Here is a 21,441-nt window from a genome sequence, read left to right on the forward strand (position 1 = left end):
GAGCAGGACAGGTTCAGGGTAACCCTAGGATAGGGTCTACATTTTATTCTGGTGTGGAAAAGCCCAAGAACTCCCCTGATCACTTTTTTTTTTTTAAAGGAGCCATAAGATCATACATCAGTCTGCTTCCTTTGAAATGCCTCCCTCCCTTTTATGGCTTCTCCCAAAAAAGAGAGCACTTTTTCCTGCTTGGCGATGGCAATGCAGATGGATAGAGCAGTATGAGCATTGCTGATCTGCAGTTTATAGAAATGTTGGAGGAAAAGCTTTGCAGCCAGAGGATAGCGTTGGCAGGGATGCGAAATGAGAAATAAAAAAGAATAATTGAAGGAGGCAGTAGGCTACAGCACTGCAGAGGTGAGCAAATAGCTCCCAAAGAGAAGAGAAGAAAAATAAACATGATAAAGGAGGTGAGAAGCTAAAGACAGCACAACGGGGAGGGCAGGGGGTTTGTGATGTTTGGTGTCATATGTCAGGGCAGCAGCATCCAGTAGGCACACTCAACACCAACGGCAAAGCTAGAAGTGTTATTAACCATATCACTCTCTTGCCCCACCACTTCCTTGCTGCTTTTTAAATAACAGCCACAGCCACACACATACCAATATGTATCATGATCGTGACAGGTTAAAATAGGTAGTTTAATCGTTTCCTCCATGCTAGACCCCACTGAAAATCTAACCAGAGCAAATGGGGTTTATTGTTTATCTAGCTATCTATTGGCCGCCCTATGGTCCCAGGGTGGGTTTTAGCATTAAAAACAATTAAGCTCTCCTCTCGACCCATGCCATGCTCCCAATTCGGATCTGCTCCTCATGATATTTTAAAAGCACACACACATATGAGAAAGAGAGAGAAAGAATGTTTATGATTTGTTTGGCCCTAACCCAGCCACTTTCCTACATTTTAGACTTACAGAGCATGATGAAATTGCTTTTCCATTACTGCAGGTGGGACTATAACCACAATTTAGACAGGATTTGGCTAGAGTCTGGGATGTGACAAAGGAAGCTAATGGCCCTTAGTAGGAGCTAAGGCTAAGCTAATGATTTTCTGATGAAAAAATATCTGGTAATGTCAAATGTTCAGAAGGTGTGTTCCCCACCCCACACCCCGACTGAGGAGGGGCTGTTGCAGGGCCATGTAAGTGTGTGAAAAGGAACAAAATAAGCATATTTTGGAGCTCAAGAGAGGAGCCAAAAAAGCAAAGAAGAGCTGAGAGCAGAAGGCAAAAGTATATTGTTATTAGACTGCCTCTCTGGGGATCAGATGAAGGGCAGTAGATTTGCAGCCTGCAGGAGTGCGTAAGGCTTGGGTCAGCAAGTGATTGTAATTAAGTGGTATACAAATTGTCTAAATAAACAAACATAATTATTAATTATGTTGTTTCTGAGTGCACATGGATTCACAAATGCCATCCTTGGTGCCACAGGCTTCCCTTACTGAAATTAGGCTTGAAAGAAGCTGATTTTGTTGTAGCCAATAGAACAAGCAAGGGCTTGGTTGTTTGGGGGTGGGTTGATGCCCACGACATTTTGTACATGTTCCTGTGGACTTAAGTGGCTCATCTCCACCTATGCCCTACCTGTATATGTGAAAATAAATGCAATGCTACAAAACACCACCGGCTATCTCTCTTTCCAAAGGAAACCAAACCAATGTTACTGCTTCTCTTGGAATATCTCACTGCTCAGGGAAGTAGAAAGCACATAACTGGAGGATATACAATGCTACAGCTTGCTGCTCCTAATGTTGGAAGTTTCACTACTGTTTAACAATGATCTTCCAGTTTCAGGCACACTTGCTGAATCCCTTTCGGGTGGTTGATTCTTCCTTTTCTGCCTGCAGCTCATGGTGTTAAAGAGATGAAGGAGTTGAGGAATGCCTCAGTTTTGCCTGCCATCATTCTTCTCCACAGTCCATCCAAAACCATTCTCTTCCAAATGCATCTTCTTTTAATGAACAGGGGACACCATTGCAGCAGGAAAAACAAGCCAAGGGGAATAAACCACAAAAGAAGTAGAAAAGAATGAAAGTCAAATGGACGAAAGCTCAAAGAACTCATCTGCTCGAATATTCACTTGCACTCTGGGGAAAAGCATGAAAGACACGAATGGTTCCCCTGAGGGATACAGAAAGCCATACAGAACCATGCTTCCTTACAATGCTGTTAAGGTGCCATAGGTTGAACCAATACTCTGAAGCATAAATCCTCGTACTGTTGAAAACGTGTAGCTGAGTCATAAAAAATAACATTGCCCTTCGGCTAAAAAAAGGAGGAAAAGGACAGCACCATTTGAGTCTAGGTATTAATTATTAGTATAGTTTTGCCTTTTAAAAGGGATCCCCCCCTTTAAAAAAAGTTACTGGAGCTCAGTTTTCAAATAGGCACACATTTTAAAAAGCTAGCGCAGAGAAAGTGCAATTTAGCTAGCAATTAATCCTTAATGTGATCTAATTATTCCTGACATTTGGGCATCAGGCACTATACTTCAGGGGCCATATTCTTCTCTTGCACCATAGGTAGGAGTTTGCATTGAATTCAAGTAAGCGAACTGCTGCCATCAGCTTTCAGTTAAATTAACTTCCTCCCTACAAACCTGATCTGGAAACAAAAGAGGCATAAGATAATTAACCATGGCTAAAGTGGAAGAAAAGCTGACGTTCCCCCATGACCATACTTTGCTAGTGATGCAGAATAAGGTGCAGTCTAAATCCTTCCTTTCCAAATGTGCAGCTGCACATTTTATTCCCAGAGACAGATAAATTGCAGGGAATAAGCATACCTGACAAGTCACAGAGACCTGTATCTGCACAATTCTAGGCTTCGTTTAGGGATTTGAGTAGTTCTCATTTCTCCTTGCAGTGGTTGCATTTTAGTGGTGGGGGAAGTGACCTCCATAGCTCCTGCTCTCACCAAAAAACAGAGAGAGGATGTTGATTTATTTGTAGTGGCAAAGTGCTTTGACACTCAAGGGTGAAATTCACCTGCTTGAGAAAGGCCAGCAGAAAGTTTATGCTTAAGTGTACCTGAGTGGATCATATAACTGCTTTTGCTGATCAACTGCAGTGGAAAGAATTTTAGCATTTAATACAAGGGTATGATTGCACTTTGTGCAAATTTATGAGCAGGAATAGAAGAAACAAAAAGCTTGTTGTAGTTATGCTGTTTTGCTTTTTACTGGATTTATGCTGCTTTAAATACTCATTTATATTTCCTTATTGTTAGATGGCTCAGAGAACTTCTGCAGTGGCATACAGATACCATGGACAAGTATATAAATAAGCAGCTCTGAACATTTTTCTATTGCCATTTAGGTTCTGCAGAGTTTGCAGCAGAGGAAGCTTATATTAGCTCGACTCCTATCCTTATATAGCAACGTACACTTACTTGAGCCATTTATTATGCCTTTATTGCTTTGACTCATTCATTATATTTTTCTCTGCAATAGGAAGTGTTGCTTTTAACAGTTAATGCTTTATTGTTGAGAGCAGCTGAACTTAGTTCTTGGAAAAGCAGCATACAAATATGAAATAAAATGCTATCGGAATGCAGCACCAAGAGTGTGCAATCAATTAATTAAAAAAAAAAACCCCCAAAGATGCCTGTCTTTACTGAAATATGCTAATAATGTACATTACTTTCTTGAAACATTCTGCTAGTCTTATCAAAATTATTTTAGCTTCTGTTGGCATTGCTCATACATTATATTTAAACCAGAACTCCATTCATGTCAAATGTCTCTTTTCATGAAATTTGGAGTCAACTCTGCTAAGGGTGCATCATAAACCACTTTTCTCAAGGGATTGACTGTTCTGAATCTTATTACTGGGTGTGCACTGGAACATTTAAAAATTCCAAGCTGAGCGAATAGCGGCTTCTTGTCCATGTGAAGGCATATAGCCCATACAGAGTCTCAATACTGCTCCTCCATCTGGCTCCAAAAGTGGTCTGACCAGGACTACATTTCCAGGTAAATGAGAAAACTGGCAAGAAACCACTTCAGGTCTCCCAGAGCTGACTCACTGAAGCAAAGGGGAACAGCAGGCAGAGAGTATAGAAGAAGAAGAAGAAGAAGAAGAAGAAGAAGAAGAAGAAGAAGAAGAAGAAGTTGTTGTTGTTGTTGTTTGTACTTGATATCCTGCCTTTCACTCCCGTTAAGGAGTCTCAAAGCAGCTAACAATCTCCTTTCCCTTCCTCCCCCACAACAAACACTCTGAGGTGAGTAAGGCTGAGAGACTTCAAAGAAGTGTGACTAGCCCAAGGTCACCCAGCAGCTGCATGTGGAGGAGTGGGGAAGCAAACCCTGTTCACCAGATTATGAGTCCACCGCTCTTAACCACTACACCATGCTGGCTCCCTATAAGGCCTTGCTGCCCACCTCCTCCTCCTCATTATTCTTATCAAATGTGCCTCCCCAGCCAATCCTCCTGGTATGCCATGTGAGACTAACTGGTCACCATATTTGGGGTTGAGTAGAATTTGTTTTCTTCAGGTTGGAGTAGGGATTTTTTTGCTCCTATTCCACATTTTGGTGCCAGCTAAAGACAGCTAACAATGAGTGTTAAGTTGGTTGGTTTAATTGGTTTGGTCACTGTGGCGATCACACAGGGTCCCCGGACGTTTGACGGTCTATTGATCACTGTGCCACCACTGTGGTTGCTTCCCCACTGCCACCAACCCATTTCTCTCGGGTACACATGGAGTCCAAACAGTTGTTCACATTAAACCAAATAAACAAGTTTATTTTATAAGCATTATCAAGTTTATGGTTTCAGATAATTTTTCTTGTCTGTTTCTTAATTCTTAGTTTCTTTACCGGCCTATACCTTCCTAATAACTTCTAACTGGTTATCCCAACTGTCTATCTGACTCCTCTTAACAGATTCTCTCACATCAAACTATCCCAACCCACAGACTTATCCTCCCTCTCCCCTCTCTAACACCCAACTGACTCCTTAACAACACTAACTCTAACTCTCACTCCTCCCCTTGGGTTCCCACTGGCCAATCACTTCACACTCATTTAACCCTTTCTATATGACCCTGCATGATGTCACCTAGGAGGGCAAATGCCACAGTCACTTGCCAGGTGTGTGTAGGAAGGGAAGAAATGGACTTAGATGGCAAGTACCTTGAGGCACTTTCAGGTGACTGGGGATTCCAGAGAGTTGCACACAGGGCTCTGATACCTGTGGGACGGAATGTGGATCACTTTGGGGGTTAACCTATGTCACCCACCTAGGGTTGTGCAGCCCTGAGAAAGTGTGAATTGGGAAGACCCTCCTCACCCAAAGAGGCATGGCAGGGGGGAAGAGTTAGATTTAAAACCAGCTATTACTCCTTGCGGGGAAGACTCGCCCACTCAGCAGGCTTATGATAGAGTTTTGGATGATTTCCCACACAAGGTCTCTTTCCCCTATGTAGCTGTAGAAGTCCATAGTTTCTTAGCTATATTGTAATGAAGTGGCCCTAGTTTACCCTACATGTGGTGTCTTGCCTTTATGGTTCCAATCCCCTTAGTGCCATTTCTCCTGGCCAACAAGTCCTATAGGCACAATTCTTTCTGCAAAGTTTCCTTGTCTCTGGGTTTGCAACCAAAAGCCAGCTTTTGCTCCTCAGAAAGGCAATTTTGATCTACAGCTAAGGAAAGGTGGTAGGCTTAGAACTTGTCTTTAAAAGGCACCAGGAACCTCAATTGCTGTACTACAAAACATCATGTTTCTGTTTTAAATTCCTGTAACATTTATCCTGTCTATACTTCAGATAAGATGCGAGTTAAAACTGTCTTGCCAAAACAATAATGCTTACATAAAATTTGTCCTGTGCCTTTTCTCCTAGTATTAAATTTTGGCACTGGAGCCCTGAAGAAATGTATGTGCTCCATTTCCAGAGTTCCCTTTTTCCTTTATGGACCATCTGTTACCAAAACATATGATAGCAGTTTTTGGGACTGTCAAAACAGTCCCTGTCCCCCCCCCCCCCCAAATAGAAAGAAAAACCCCACCCTCTCTAGAATGTAAGGCTAAAACACCAAAAAAGCTACTGCCCCTTTTGGCCAAGTTAAACAATGTACCTAGTGGAATATTTTAGTAAAAGTACCCATCAGATTGGACATAGATTTGTGGACATAGATTTGTGGATGGGAAATAACAATGCTGTTCAGCCACTTGACATTTCAGATGATTATTGGTGAGTCTTCCAACTCAAAATCTGACAGCGTCTGCCCACAAAGGCAAATATTTGTCATTCAGCAAAAGCCAATATCAGAGGCAAGGAAGCTAGCAAAGCAAGCACAAATGTGAAATGTTACTTGGAGTGATAGTGAAGAAGGAAACTTACATTTAGCTATTACACATTATTGCTGAATATGTAATGGGTAGATGAAATGTTTATACAGAAATGTTATTTCTTAATATTCTTCCAAGATGTAGAAAAAATATTTCTATGAATAAAAATGGGAAGAAAGATCATGGCAATGTTCTAGACACTTTGTGTCCTGTCGCGAAATAAGGCAAGAAACAGTTATGTACACACTGGAATAATTACTCACTGGCAAGAGTGCTTGCTCAGACAATTAATTTTATGTAAATACTGCACCATTCCTGTGATCATGCACACTTACAGCTCAGTGCTAAGATTTAGATTAATCTGTCAGTGAAACTGAAAAATGCCATGAGCCAAATCCTCTGTTAGTTCCATTAACTTCGCAGCATTGATGCCAGTGTGCGCCAGATGAGGGTCTGGCCTCTCCATTGATTCGGGTGCCCAGCCAAGCTGGTTGGATTTGAACATTGAAATGCTTTAATTCACAAGCAAGCTACAGGCCTAGATGGAACTATAATGTGGTGGTTCTTAATTTGAAAAGCCAAATATATAGAAAATATAATGCATTTTTTTCTAAACCAATTGCATATTGAAAGAAAGCAGCAAAACACTCAATTAAATATGAAGCAGGAGATCAAATCTTTTTATCCAATACAACAACAGCAGGTGACATCACTGAAATCAGAAAAAAAAGCTGCTAAAGTTAACACAATGGATCAATTTAGTGCTGTATCTAAAAACAACAGCTTGCATGTTCGTGTAGGGTTATAGAAGAGCTAGTATCCTGTAGCTTTCCCTTCTGTGGACAAACAGCAATGTACCAGATTCATTGCATACTGGCTTTCAGGGGAGGAGATGCCAGTTCAAACTCAACCTATGAAACAGAGTTATGAATTGTAAAGCACTTCACAGCGCAATGTAGCTAAAAATTTCACTTTTGCTTGTCATCCATAAGCAATGCGTTATTGGCTAGTGTTCAAAAGTGTGGGTGAATGTGTCGACAACAGAATGCTGACAAACAGTGCAGCTTCTGATGCTAAAATTTAAGTTCAGCCTGGAGACAAGGTGACGAGGTAGGCAGTGACCTCAGAAAGATGTTTGAAAAGATGAAAAGGGAGGAAAGACTGGAGCGGAAGCAAGAAAGGAGGGGACAAAGGAAAGGGTTTTGATGAAAACATCACACAAGCCCTAAATGTAGGACTATGTACTCTTGCCATGAAGGAGGGAAGGGAGAAAGAGGGGCTAACAGCTGAGAAACTGAATGTAAGGCATATATCAGAGGCAGGTGGTTGAAGGAGTAGTAAATATGTGTGACAGCACAAACGTGAAAGAAATTGGAGCAGAAGAGTCCATATGAGAAAGAATAAGCCAAGGCAAAGGAATGGGGTGGGAGCAGGGGGTGATAGTTATTTATCTTTTAGTAGACTGAGAATGCTTCTATTCACCTTTTCAATTTATTTTTATATTTGTGTACTTCCATTAAGGCCAGAAAAGCCCTCCCAGGCAGCTAAGAACAACAACAATAAAAAACATAACATAAAAAAATTAAAAATACAACACAGATACATAAATTGTTAAGTAAAAGACAACAGGATAAAACAACACAAACCCAGACCAGCAATCCACAGACCAATTCCAGACTGCTAGGAGGTTTTGCAAGAGGCTTTCAAGTGCATACTAAGAATTTAGGTTTGCAAAATTAAAATGGATTAAGCACCCTAAAAAAAGAAACGGACTCTTTGAAGTTAGCAAAGTGACAGGGAAATGTATTCAAATGCGCGAGAAGAAAAAATAACTAATGAAAATTTTTTTTATAAACACCCCATAATCAAATTGTGATGAATGCAGGATGAATGTCCATTGTTTTATAACCTCTGTGCAAACAAATCAAAGTGAATACTCAATAAAGTCCAGATATAATCTTAAACCTGTATAAGTATTGTACAAGTAAATCAGGATAAGGATTCAATAAACATGTCAACTGGAAGAGCCCATAATATAACATACTAAGCAGTGGCAGTTTAAAAATCCAGCCCAACATCATTAATTTGAAGCAAGTTGAAAAGGTATTTAAGGCCTAATTTAAAACAGGGGAGAAAACACTATATCCCATGGGGGACAGCTCCACAAAGGAAAGTATGCTTTCGAATGTTGGGAACTGTTATTGCAGTGAACACCTAAATGTAGATCTTCAACCAGATAGACAACAGAGAAGTATCAAAAGCAAACGGCTACTAGAAACATGGAAACTTGCAGTAAAAATAATAAAAATCCTTAAATACTCAACAAGAAACCAGCCTGCTACCAGCGGGATTGCCTAGTGTCTCTATTGTCTCCCTAACTGTTCAGCTCTTCACTGACTTTTAGCCTTTTTCTTTCTGGTCAGCTAAAGCACATGGTTCAGAGAAAAGAAAGCTCCTGTTGTCATCCGCTACAAGAGAAGTGCTATTCTAGGAAGATACGTCTATTGCTCCCAAGGGGTAAAGGCAGCCTATATACACACTGCACCAGTCCCTTTTTTAAAAAACGGATTTGAAAAAGAAAAAAAATTCAAAGGAGTTTTTATGAGAAGAATCCCAGTAAAGCAAATTGCATTTTTTAAAGGACTACAGATAACACATTGCAGTATACATTAATTTCTAGTGGCTAAGAATTCGGCCTTCAGACTGGAATGGCACTGGGGTATCAGCACTTGAGTAATAGCTGCCTCATGCCAAGTGGTGGCTTTAAAAGGATGGTGTCCCCCCACAGCGATGTCCCCACCTGGCAACCCCCCAGTTGGACTCTAAATTCTCCAACCAGGGTAAACAGATGAGCTCAACTGGCAAATCCCAGCCCTCTCCCTGTGACTCCAAGAGTGGGAGCCACACACCAAAAGTGCTCCCAGGACAAGGAGGAAGCATGGGGCTGAAGAACGTGGCTGGCAATGGTTCAAAAGGGGAAGGAAAGAGAGAGGAGCATTTCAGCAGACTCATTTGAACAAAGAGATGCTGGGACTCCCAGTGATGAATCTGAAATCAAAGATCTGTGGGTATTAGTTTACATGGGTCTTCATTTTCTTATTCAGTAGAGTCTTCCCAGCTCAGATCCAGGGCTTACTTCCAAGGTGACATGATGTGTATTTGGTGCTCATGCCACATTCAGGTACGTATTTGGTTGAGTGGGAAGCAGATGCCTCCCCTGAGATAAAAATAGGCACATCATTTAAGATGGACAAACTCTACTGAATAGGAAAATCAGAAACCATTAATACAGATTTAAGTGCTGCATGTGTTAATAAAAAAGGCTAGTGCTGCATGTGTTAATAAAAAAGGCTAAAATATAAGCCCAAATTCAGCACAAGAAAATTGACACCTACCAACCTTGAGAATATGTGGCTGACTTGGGAACACCCTTTTGCTTCAGCCCTACATTCACTGAATCATACCCTACCGTTTTAATAATCAGATTGCTCCGATCATCATTAACTAGTCTGGCTACTTATGAAGATTAATAAAGAGTTGGTTGTGGATGGTGTTCACCCCTGCCCGCCCGCCCCAAAATTGGGCAATGTATTTCCTGCCTTGCCTGCCATCACTACCATGATATGTAGTGTCAGCTACAAAAAGTCAAATCTCCCACTGGTCTTGAGTAAAATCAGACCATTTGTTGCTCTTGAGTAAAATCAGACCATATAAATATTATCTTTGAAATGTCTTCATTCTTTCTTCTTATTGAAAATAGAATTCTGTATCACCTTTACCTGATGCATGACACTTTTTGTGTATATATCTTGTGGTCTTTGACTTCCTGTCCCCCTCCTCTGCCCTCCAAACTCACCTCAACACTTCATAATCCAATTTTATTACTAGCTACTCTTACATGAAATGATTATCTTGAGGACATGGATCAGAATTCCTCATTTTGTTCTTAGTTCTAAAAACAAGGGAATGTGAAGATACAGAGATTTAGTCTAATCTCAAGAGTGCTGAGAAGCCTGCACTCAAATAGCTCTCAGCCATAGAGAAAACAAGATTTTTTTATGATGATGATTAAACATGTTTTATTAAAGCTTTCCCTGACATTTTTCATACTTCACTTCTTTCACCTATCACTTTCTTTTTCATTTTCCCCCTTTCCATTTTCCTTTGAGGTGTCCATATTCCTCCTACTTTTGTTGCAAATGACATTTGGTATACTATTATTTTCTCTCTCCCTTTTGCTTCTGCCCTCTGTAGCTAATCTACTAGGTCAGAAAGGAAATATGGAACATATGCTTGGATGAGATTGTTCATTATAAAGTGAGACACGAACAAAACACCTCTCTGTTCTTTCAGTGCGCGTTTCTACAAAAAGTCTATACATCATGAAGAATCCACCTTTTATAACTAAACGAAACCATCAGAAATGTCACAGTTCAAAGTAAAACTAGGAACTCGCAATTCACTTTTACTTACAGACATCTAGTGACTCATCAGAATCATCAGGGCAATCAGGTTCTCCATCACAGAGCCAGTTTTGAGATACACAGGTCCTGTGATCATGGCAAAGAAACTCGCCTACGTCACATAAATATTCTGTAAACAAAACAAAAGTGAATAATGAAATGGTTTATGGATGATTGAAAATAAAAATATGGCAAATAAAAAAGTTTTTTAAGAAGAAATGAATGACAAGCTAATGAAAGGAGGCTTTTAAGCAAATATGCAAAAAATGCATAAAACATAAAATGCATTTGTTGTTCACCCTTTCACCCAATACATAAAACACTACACCTACATTTAAAAGGCATATATCAGATGCATTAGACAAATCCTCACAGTGTATAGATTATATGCTGAAATTGTCATTCCGCACAAGAATTCATTATGACGGTTTATTTACTATCACCCACACATAAACACTGAGGGGAAAGGCCTTGTGTGCAACACCTGTGGGAACCATTTCCCCCTCAGCTTTGTCCTGGCACTGCCTCCTCAGGTGAGTTTTGTGGTTGCCTAGCAACTGTTAAAGACATACACTTTCCCCCAGAAGCTGCTAGTGGGGAAATTCAGTCGACAGAATCACTGGCTGTCAACTATGGGATAATAAATTCCCACCATTACCTGTAAGTATCTCCTGGGGTTCTTCCCTGTGTTCACAGGAGTGATGACTCTCTGATGCTGGAGGCAGCATATAACCATGACTAGTGGCCATCGATATACTAGGGCCTAGTCTACACCTGCGGCAGAACGAGGCAGCCTAAAGCTGCACCAAGTCAGCTTACAGGTGGTGCATTCCTCCCCTGTGTACATATGCTGCTACTGAGTAGCCAGCAACACCTCACACAAACACACATCTACTAGCTAATGGTGCTTTTGCTCATTCCCTAGTGGTGAGCCTACAAAGATACCCAACATCCATAGATAGCTCTCCCCTCACTCACGCAAATTTCTCAGTGGTTGCAGCCACTTCCTGTGTTCTATTCTACCTCACCTGCTTCAGCTAATAGGGGAATTACTTTATTGGAATGTTCTATTACATTAAATAGTCGGGGGGGATTCAAAAACAAAGGGCAAATTTAGCTACATTCTTTCTGCCTGATGTGCTAGTTCTCTGTTTGCAGGAAGTTTTTTTTTAACTAAATGGGGGAGTGTTTAAAGTAGCATTTATCCCCTTTCCAAGTCTGAGAAGGTTAAACTACCTATGTATTTTACAGCTCTTCCCCCACTCAGTCATCTTTACTCAAGATAATATATTTCCTTTTTGGAAGGCTTTTCCTGTCTTTGTTGTTGTTGTTGTTTGTTTGTTTAAAAAACATTGTCCCTTTGAAATATTTTTAGGGTGTGTATATGTCTGGGATTGCTTATGTCTCTCGCTTTGTGCACATTGTGGATGTGGTGTTAAATTGCTAGAAGTGTTCTTTGTCTTTTGTATATTTTATATTGTCAGTCAGGATTGTAGTGGTTTGGGTTTCCATGAGACTGAGAAACAGGATAAAAATGCCAGTAAATAACTACATTTAAATTTAAAATTTAAAAAAACTTAAATCATGTGCCAACAGTTTCCCCCTAAACTTAATTACCTTTGCTATGCTTGTCTCATAATTATCTCATATCACAAAGTGATATGTTTAGTTTTTCAATAATAAATTGCTATTACGTGCTTGGGCACTACCTGCATGAATGATGCTCAACAAACTGGACCTAATGGAAAGTCTCTTTGCCACAGTATTTGATTCAAATGGCTCCTTCAGACAAGGTGTTTTTGAGCATTCATCCTGCTTTGCTTGCACAAAACTTACACAGAAGTGAGATTATATCCATCCTTATTTTTTCTGGTTCATCTGATGAGCATTCACCCAGTATAGTGGTACCTCGGGTTACAAACGCTTTGGGTTACAAACACTTCGGGTTACAAGCTCCACTAACCCGGAAGTAGTACCTCGGGTTGAGAACTTTGCCCCAGGATGAGAACGGAAATAGCGCACCAGTGGTGCAGCAAAAGCAGGACTCCCCATTAGCGAAAGCGCGCCTCAGGTTAATAACGGTTTCGGGTTAAGAACAGTTTTGGCTTAAGAATGGACCTCTGGAACGAATTAAGTTTGTAACCCAAGGTACCACTGTATTCACCCTGATTTGTGTGTGGGCTGTTTATACGTCTCCCCTTAGCCATTTGTTCATCCCACACTTTTCAATGCATTTCCCTGATATTTTCCAAACTGCAAAAAAGCCTATTATTTATAGTGGATTTGTTGCACTAGAACCCTTTAAATGCACACACCTAAAGTTCCAGTCTGTGCCTGCATATCTCCCACAAAATAGGAACAAGTCTAGAGGCACCCTTAGCTTTTACAGTGATTATTTTTGAGCCTGGAGGAATTTATTGCTTTGTTAGATAAGTTAAACAGTAAAAGAAACTAACAAAACTTAAAAACCTAAACAATTTAATAAGCTGTTGTGAAATACGCTGGGATTAATTGTTGTCTCAGACAACAGATCTGTATAGAATTGGTGTAATCAGGGCAGAGAATGCCTCTGGTGTGCTTGCTAAAGCAGTCTCAAAGCTTTAAAGAAACTGTTTATTGTTCCACAGTGTTAGGGACAGTTATATATTATCCCTCTAGGAACTAACAGTAGGAGGGGTAGTTTGTTGTAAGCACCCTATTTATTTTATTTTGTATCCAAGTATACTATTTTCAAGGTCAGCTCCTGAAAACATTGGCGGTGGCATATTCAAATGAGTGAATTTCTTCCTTCAACGTAGATCAACCATTTGTATTATTAAGAATACCTAGTGTGCTATTTTCTTGACTCAGTGGAAAAGCTAAGTAATGTTTTGCATGTAAGCACATATAATAAAGCAACCTAGACTGCTGAGCAGCGGAGCGAATGTTGTTTTAAGCCATCTTGTCTTTGTAAAAGAATAAACTACTTGTTAATTAAACTGTGGGATTATGGATCCCATGGAGGAGGTTTGGTTTAAAGTAGTTCAAAACTCCTGCTTTATTGTACCACTGCTTAAATGTACACCTGAAACCAAAACAGAGAGCAATTGTAACCCCGGTTGTCATGTTTACTGAATAAAAATTGCTCAGTCTGCCTGGAGCCGACATAAAGCTACATGCAAACTGCAGTGGTATGCTACATTACATCTGCAAAGGCCTTTAATAGTAGTATTATACATCTTCCCAACATCCCTAAGAGGAAAATAGGAAGCTGCCATATACCGAGTCAAATGAATGGTCCATGTATCTCAGTACTGCCTACAAACGCTGGCAGTGACTCTGCAGGGTTTAAGGCAGGGTTCTTTCCCACCTCTACCTGGAGCTGCCAGAAATCAGAGCTGGCCCAGCAATAGACAGGGCAAGGATGCTGCTTCAGGTGGCAGAAGCCCCCCCCCCCAAGCGGCATGTCCATGGGTGCCCCACCTGCCCTTCCACCAATGGTGAAGTGCCACCACTATCAGCACCAATTTGGAGCAAGATTTGGTGAGGTCTCACCCAGAACCAGCACAATCTTGCCCCAGATTGGCACTGGTGGTTGTGCTGCTTCTCTGCAAGCAGCAGATGCAGTCAGGGCACATGGTGGTGGCAGAGCAGGTAGGTGGTGGCAGCGGTGGCAGGCCAAAGCAGCACTTTCCATTTCGCCTCAATCGGCAAAACAGGACATGCCACCCCTGTAAGGAATTGAACCTAGGGCCATTGTAGGCTAAGCTACAGCCCTTCTCTAACCAGCTTCAGGGGAAATTCAAACTAAAAACAAATAAGCAAGTCTTTTCTTTGTATAATGTTAGTTTCAAAGGTCAGTTCTGTTCCTTCGCAGGGCTCATTGATTTGTATGAGCAGCTCTATACTGTAGGATCTGTTCAAATGACAATTTTTTTAAAAAAATTATGTAATAAATGCACAGTTGTGATTGATTTATTGTATTCATTGGGACTGAGCCAGACTTATGCACAACAGCAGTCCTTCCTTAATAACACTGAATAAATACAATTCTCTGCCTAGTTAGCACAACTTGGAAGCTGTATGTGGAATGCAGTTATACGAGTGTCATGACCTTTTACTGAATCATGCTTATAACATCATCACTACCACTATTCTTCCCCCTCCCCCTTTTTGGGGAGGAAGGGGAGTGACTTTCTGAACAAGTTTAGCGTTTGAGCACTTCCCCTGGGTACCTTTGTATTTTCCAAAGTGAACTTTAAAAAATGTCTGGGGCTTGCTCTCCAAACGTAGCCAAATTTTTAACATATCAAGTTAATGACACTCATCTTCACACACACACACACACACACACACACACTTGATCTTAGCCAAAAGGCCGAGAAACCTTTTGACATCTCAGTTGAACAGAGATTATGCTCATGCAACTCTAATGCGATTGAATCCATTGGGCATGTTCTTCTATACTGCCTGTTGTACCGTGATACCCAAAGAGAGCTAATTTTACAGTTATTAAGGAAATTACCTGGCTGCTCAGAGGAAACTTATGTTAAATTCCTTCTTGCTGATAAAGATCTGGATAACATAAGACCTGTTGCAAAATTCTGTTTTATAGCAACAAGAACAAGACAGGAAGTGGTGAAAGTGATGGTCAGCAAATGAGTACCGATTTTCATCTCCAGAATACAGATTTTAGCTGAAGGAGTGTTATTTTTAATGCAAATCAGTTTATAGGAAATGTTTAATTACATCCACTTCATTATGCGGATGCAGCTTATGTTGTTGTTAACTTTGCTGTTTGGTATTTGACCGCAATAAAGATAACTAGATTGATTGATTGACTCATATTTAAAGTTACAAGCAAGAGGTTTCTTTTACTTGCAGGACAAAACTGTATGGACAATGCAAGGTGTCTATCCTACATTTTAAGGCCCAATTAGACAAAATAACCTATGCATGACAAAGCACAGTCTTTCTCTGTCTTTTATTTTTTGTTTGTTTTTTATAAAAATCAGTCTTGCATCTTGATCCTATTTACTCTCAAGTGCAATTAATTAAATGGCACTTCATCCACATAAGTACACATACGATTGCAGCATCACTAGCTGCATTTGATGTTGATGGAGTAATCCAAGTTTCAGATCTGGGGAAAAGACATTTAGTTCGAAAGTGTATCTTCCAACTTATTTTTCTAAGAATATTAGAACAAGGATAGCTGAAGGACACAGAAGTCTCTGAACTATTAAGGTAGAGGCCTTTCTTCTCTGCTACATTTTATTATGTTTGATACTTTTATCTTTTCTTTTTTAAATAAAATACAGTTTTTCCTCCTTGATTTCAGCTGCCAGTCAAAATACATCATAACCAGACTAATGCCTGTAATAATGAACAAAAATGCATGACAGCAACCTATGAATAGCAACATAAATGTCTCAGTAAATGGAAGAACCAGCTAAGAAATATATGAAACCAGAGAACTGTCTTATCACCAATTTCAAGGATAATGAGAGGCACAGAAAAGGAGGAAAATATACCTTTGTTATGCAAGAAATAAAGTCAAGGTGGAGGCAGAAATGCTTGCTGTCATTTCATTCAAAAAGTAGGGCTATATTTTTGTAATTGAGGTTATTGACTGTAGCATTTGTGGCATTCAAATAATTCAAAATGACTGAAGCAAGTCCAAATTAGTGCAAAGAGTCTTTGGGAGTCATTTGCGTCCTACTTGCTGAAAGAAGAGATTTGGCATTGAGGCACACTGGGTTGGGGAGATTCCTGTGACTTTCCTTATTTCCAGGACGCAATTTCACTTCTCATTTGTTCCCCTTTGCTAGTTCCACACTACTGTCCTGACATCATGCTGTTATCTGTAGTACACATCACAACACTACCTGGTGCAGTTCTATTTCAGCCACACTTTTTGTCTGCCTAGCAAGTGAAACTCCAGTCAAAGCAAAAAAAGTTGACTTCCCTGGGGAATGATGTCACACGAGTTGCAAGCTGCTTTATGGTTTGTAGACTTGTGCAGTATTTTGCCAGTCAAAATGCAACAAATATACAGTGTAAAATGGTACTCAAGTTGAAAGGTTTCCTCCAGATTATAAAAGAGACAGTTTGACCTGACTGCTGCCTTCTTGTTTTCAGAATATTATACACTCATACAATGAAGTGTGCCAAATAACTGCATGGCCTCAATCTAATTTATAGCCATTTTCAGCCGCACTGGAGTACTCAAAACAGTCCGCATTGGGTAGTACACTGATAGCAGGCTGTATAGAGCAGGGCAATTGTATGCTGCGGTAGAGTACTATAGCTGAGTTTTACAGGATGTGCTTTTGTGCAGAGGTGCCAACAAGAATATCTGGCCCCAGTATGTGTATCAGGCCCTCTGACTCACTCAACAAAAGAGCACACAGATTTGACCACGTTTTGTGCCGTGTACAATTTTGTGTCCTCTTCTGCAGGTGGAGTAGAGGGTTCACACATACAACAAAATGTTGGACAGATAGAATGAGAACTGGTGTAGATTTCTCCACAATTCTATTTCCATCCCTGAAAATGCTTAAACTGCTGAATTTCTGCCTGCCACACAGCTGTTTGAGGCATAAACATGCTGCTTTCCACCAGTGCCAACCATGACCCAAAGCCTAGGCTGCAACCCAGCAGCCACTTACCTATGTAGGAGTAAGTCCTATTAAAGGCTGAAATTCAATGTTGCACTATGATGAAAGTTCCATCTGTGCAACCATTTCAGCTTGTCAAATGGAATAATCTCATATCGCTCCTCCCATGTGCTGCTGGTCTGGGAGTTCTCCTCCCCCCCCCATCCAAGAGCCAGTTTGGGGGAGCACAGGTGGTACAGGGAGGATGAAACCTTTATAGTCTATTTAAGAATAGTTGTATTCTATATCAGCTGCATTCTCAAGTGAGGCATTTTTAGCATCACTTACAAAGTGCTCTAAGATTAGCTTATTTCATATCGTTAAAGTGAATGCTGGCTGCAATCCTGCATACAGAAAGGCTGCTTAAGCTCTATTGATTTTGATAGAATTTAAGCAGCCTAAGTGTGCAGGACTACATCTGCCGCCTTTTCTTGACACCTCCTGCTTTCTCGTCTTAGATCATCCGTCTGCGCTCTTTTTGCTACCCAGCTTGATTGCTCTCAAAAAGTGAAAAGTCACAGACCGTTGTGAAACAGTAGGAAGCACATGGTTCCAAGTCACCTTACCATGAGTCAATGAAAACTCCACACTTCAACTCCTATCTTGTACTTCCACTACATGGCGAAAGGTTGCACCTGGAGAAGCATGGGTAGAGTTCTGCTTTTGCAATGAAGCATACTCAAAATGGTGGCTCCTGTTGTCTCTCAAAGATCTACTCCTGAGGATAATGGCACTGGTCCACCCTGCGTGAAAAGAAGTGTCTCTCCAATGTATCTTATAATTAATCTGATATACACACATGTACAATCCAAAACCTATGAAGCTTTGTGTGCAAATGGAAAAGCAACTTGTCTTTAATATACTCCAGAATGTTTCTTTTCATAAAGGGACTCATAACTTAAAAGACATGCTATAGAAACATAGATGGACTCTGCTCAGGAAAACCAAAAACGAGTGAACATTATCATCTTGTGATAAAATAATTTAGGATTGCTGTAGATTCTTTGAGGGGCTGCAAAATTTACCTTTCTTTTATTATCCAATAGTTCATTTAGCGATTCAAAATGTGGCAGTTAACAGAGAGTCAGAATATGCTTTGAATGCAGGTGGCAATCAGTGTCAGCTAGCTAGGAAACAGTTGCCCTTTGAAAACATAAATTTTAACCCAATATGAGGCTAAGGGGTAAAGGTTGTTTGTCTTTGATCACATACTCTGTCTGAGGTCAAAGGTATTCTCTTGTGTTGTTAGTTGGTTGAATATAAATTAAGAAGAGGAGGTCAATAGGCCTTTTAAAAGAACAAAAGAAAATATTATTAAGCAGTTCTTCAGAAGGTATTTCAGTTCATAAGCATGTAAATGAGCCAAATTTGAATCCACAGTAAATTCAAAGTATAAAATAAATGAACTATTGCCATATTTTAATAGCTTGGAAATATTTTGCAGTATGTTCACTTCTAGAATGACACATTCTGCCTCCTATTACTTTCTCTGTCTTTCATGTCAATGCTCAGAGTTACTTCCAATTCAAAAGTTCTATACTCTACATCTTTCCTAATGCTTCAGTCACACTTCCTTCAGACCCTCTAGGTAATTGGTGTGCTGTCTTCAAAGTGCTTCCAAACTCCATCTGCTCAGAGAGCTTGAGACCCCCAAAATCAAATTTTCCATATGCTAGCACTTTGTAAAGTAAACAAAACATAAATAGCATGGAAGGTTGTCTGTTCATCATAGTCTGGAATGTGCATATTAAGCGCTCTTTGGGGACTTTAAAGAACATTATTATCATTCCACTCAGCCAGAGGTAGCGGCATAGGTTGCCTGGGTAATTAAGACAATTGCCAATACCTCCCCACATGTTGGGCTTCCATTCCACCTACTCTCAGACTTCATAACAGTTTATAGTCCATCAGTGTACAACTAAAGCAACTATAACCTGAGTTGACATACCATTAGGAACATAAGAAGCTGCCTTATCCAGGGTCAGAACATTCATCCATTTTGCTCAGTACTGTTCACACTGACTGGAAGCAGGACTCCAGGGTTTCAGGCAGTGAAAAATTCCCAGCCCTATCTGGAGATGCATGCAGAAGGTCCCACATTCAATCCTCAGCATGGCAGATGCTCTACCACTGAGCTACGTCCTTTCCCATTGTTATTTGATGGACCTTTGCTGTTCCAGTTGTTTGAAATCTGAATATGGATTTTTGAAAATTAAAACTAATTCACCTCTATGTGTCCTTCCTTTGCAAATAGCTTCCTTATAGCTTTGCTCAGCCATTCACTTCCACACAATCCCAGAACACATAGAGCAGCAGAGCTGCTTGCATTTGTCCTGTTCCCACAAGCTCAAGCTCTGCCCTCCATGTATGCAGAGGGAAAGCTGAAGGTGGGATTGTCATGTGTTTGGCTGATTGTGCTTTGAATCCTCCATGTCAATGGGAATGCCAATCATGCAGGATTCCAGACAGTATGAAAGACACTAAGTGTGTTCAGTTGTTCCATGCACAAAGGTCTGTGATGGGGACATTAGGAGAAGGGCTAGGATGCATCTTTCTCCCTCCATGCATTCTGAGCACAGATGCACTGGCACAAGGGAGGATAGCAATCACTGCATATCTTGGAATTACTACTAGTGGTGGCCTTTAATGAACAGAAAGTCCACAGAGGTATTCCTTTTTTTTTTTTACATAATAGAGGCAGTAATTATTAATAATTAATGCCATTACTTCTAATCACATCATTTGCTAGTCTTTTTTTTTCTAATGGGCTTTAACGATATAGGAGATTATCACAGTCCAAATTTAGAACTATCAGGTTGCCAGATGATTGCTGATTTGATGTCCCTTTCAAAACAACGGAGCTAGACTCTCTAGTATATGGTGCTGCAAGTGGGAGGAGAGGAAGTTCAGCTGTGTGAGCAGACGTCTGTTATACTCACTTTTGGACACCATTGGATTTCACCTAGGAAATACCATGAACTACAGTTATCTGGCCTAGAGAAACTTTCTATATACATGGTTTATACTTATTTCATATGCTAATTTGAACAGTCTTTTCCTTTCTTTAGATTCTTGCAATCCTTCTGAATATATATAATCAAGAAAGACAGAGAAATAGACTTTTTGGTGAAAGAAGAAAAGAAGTGCCAGCACTCGTATCCTGATGAAAATGCAGTAGCTGCCAGCACAAAATGGTTACCGTGGGCAGCAAAACAAGAGCTGCCAATACTCTATATCAGTGATTAATGTCACAAAAAACCATGTGTATTCGGCATTCTATAATGTACACAGCATGCACCACAGTTTCAGAGTGTTTCTCAGTTTTCAAAAGGTGGTTGGCCCCTCATGCTAGCTGACTCCATAACCTAAAACAGAGCCAGAATGTGTTTTGCATTTCGTTCTGTAACTGAGCAATGAGACAGAGAGTGGTGAGTAAAATTGTTGGTGAACAACAATCAAGGATAAGGCATAGGGCTTTGATATGAGGGGTGGGGGGACTCAACAAACTGAAATAATGAATTATGAAGTATAAATGGCTTTTTCTTCTTTGGTTCTTAACGGAGTTCACGACACAAGTTTCAGCTTCCACTCACTCATATTTCTTGAAACTTCACTTGGTTTCTTCCCACATGGAGCAGCTTAATTGAGAGATAAATGATGTCTATAACAGATGTCTTCATGTTTGCTGAAACATGGAGAAACACTGCCCACAACTTTTTCTAACAAGAGTGTGGCAGGGGAAATAGGTAAACAAGCAGCAATAGAACAAGGATGCCCACTTGAAAGGGGGAAAGCCAAAGGAGGGAAGACTTTGAAGCAGAACAATTAGCATGTCAGCCTTTCCCAATCTGGTGCCTGGCTGACAATGCATTGAAAACAACAAAAATGCTCCCTTTTTTCCACTGCTATTTAGTGCCTTCCCCTTTGACTTCTTCTGGCTGCTGGTGCTGCTAAGTGCTGCATGTTCTTTAAAAGAAATTGCATACTGTATGCCAGCCTTCAGCCACTGTAGTACACTGATCATGTACATAGTGGAATGACATAAACAG

The 21,441-nt window shown here is 40.4% G+C and overlaps 1 protein-coding gene and 1 long non-coding RNA gene across 4 annotated transcripts in view; one reads left to right on the forward strand and one right to left on the reverse strand.

Annotated features, from left to right (window-relative positions):
* Positions 1-21,441, reverse strand: part of LRP1B (LDL receptor related protein 1B) — a 768,212-nt gene that overhangs the window by 556,217 nt on the left and 190,554 nt on the right. For 2 of the 3 annotated variants that reach the window (XM_082196915.1, XM_082196913.1), the window contains exon 2: positions 10,765-10,884. The exons of the other annotated variant lie outside the window; for it this stretch is intronic. In XM_082196915.1, the coding sequence (XP_082053041.1) occupies positions 10,765-10,884 (120 nt within the window). The remainder of the gene's footprint in view (positions 1-10,764; positions 10,885-21,441) is intronic. 3 annotated transcript variants of the gene reach the window in all.
* On the forward strand, positions 11,328-18,027 carry LOC309519380. Its single transcript, XR_014213827.1, has 3 exons — positions 11,328-11,414; positions 16,075-16,332; positions 17,851-18,027. It is a non-coding gene; the product is annotated as an uncharacterized lncRNA (long non-coding RNA).

This window comes from Podarcis vaucheri (assembly GCF_965113315.1).
Source record: "Podarcis vaucheri genome assembly, chromosome: 1".
Classification (NCBI taxonomy): domain Eukaryota; kingdom Metazoa; phylum Chordata; class Lepidosauria; order Squamata; family Lacertidae; genus Podarcis; species Podarcis vaucheri.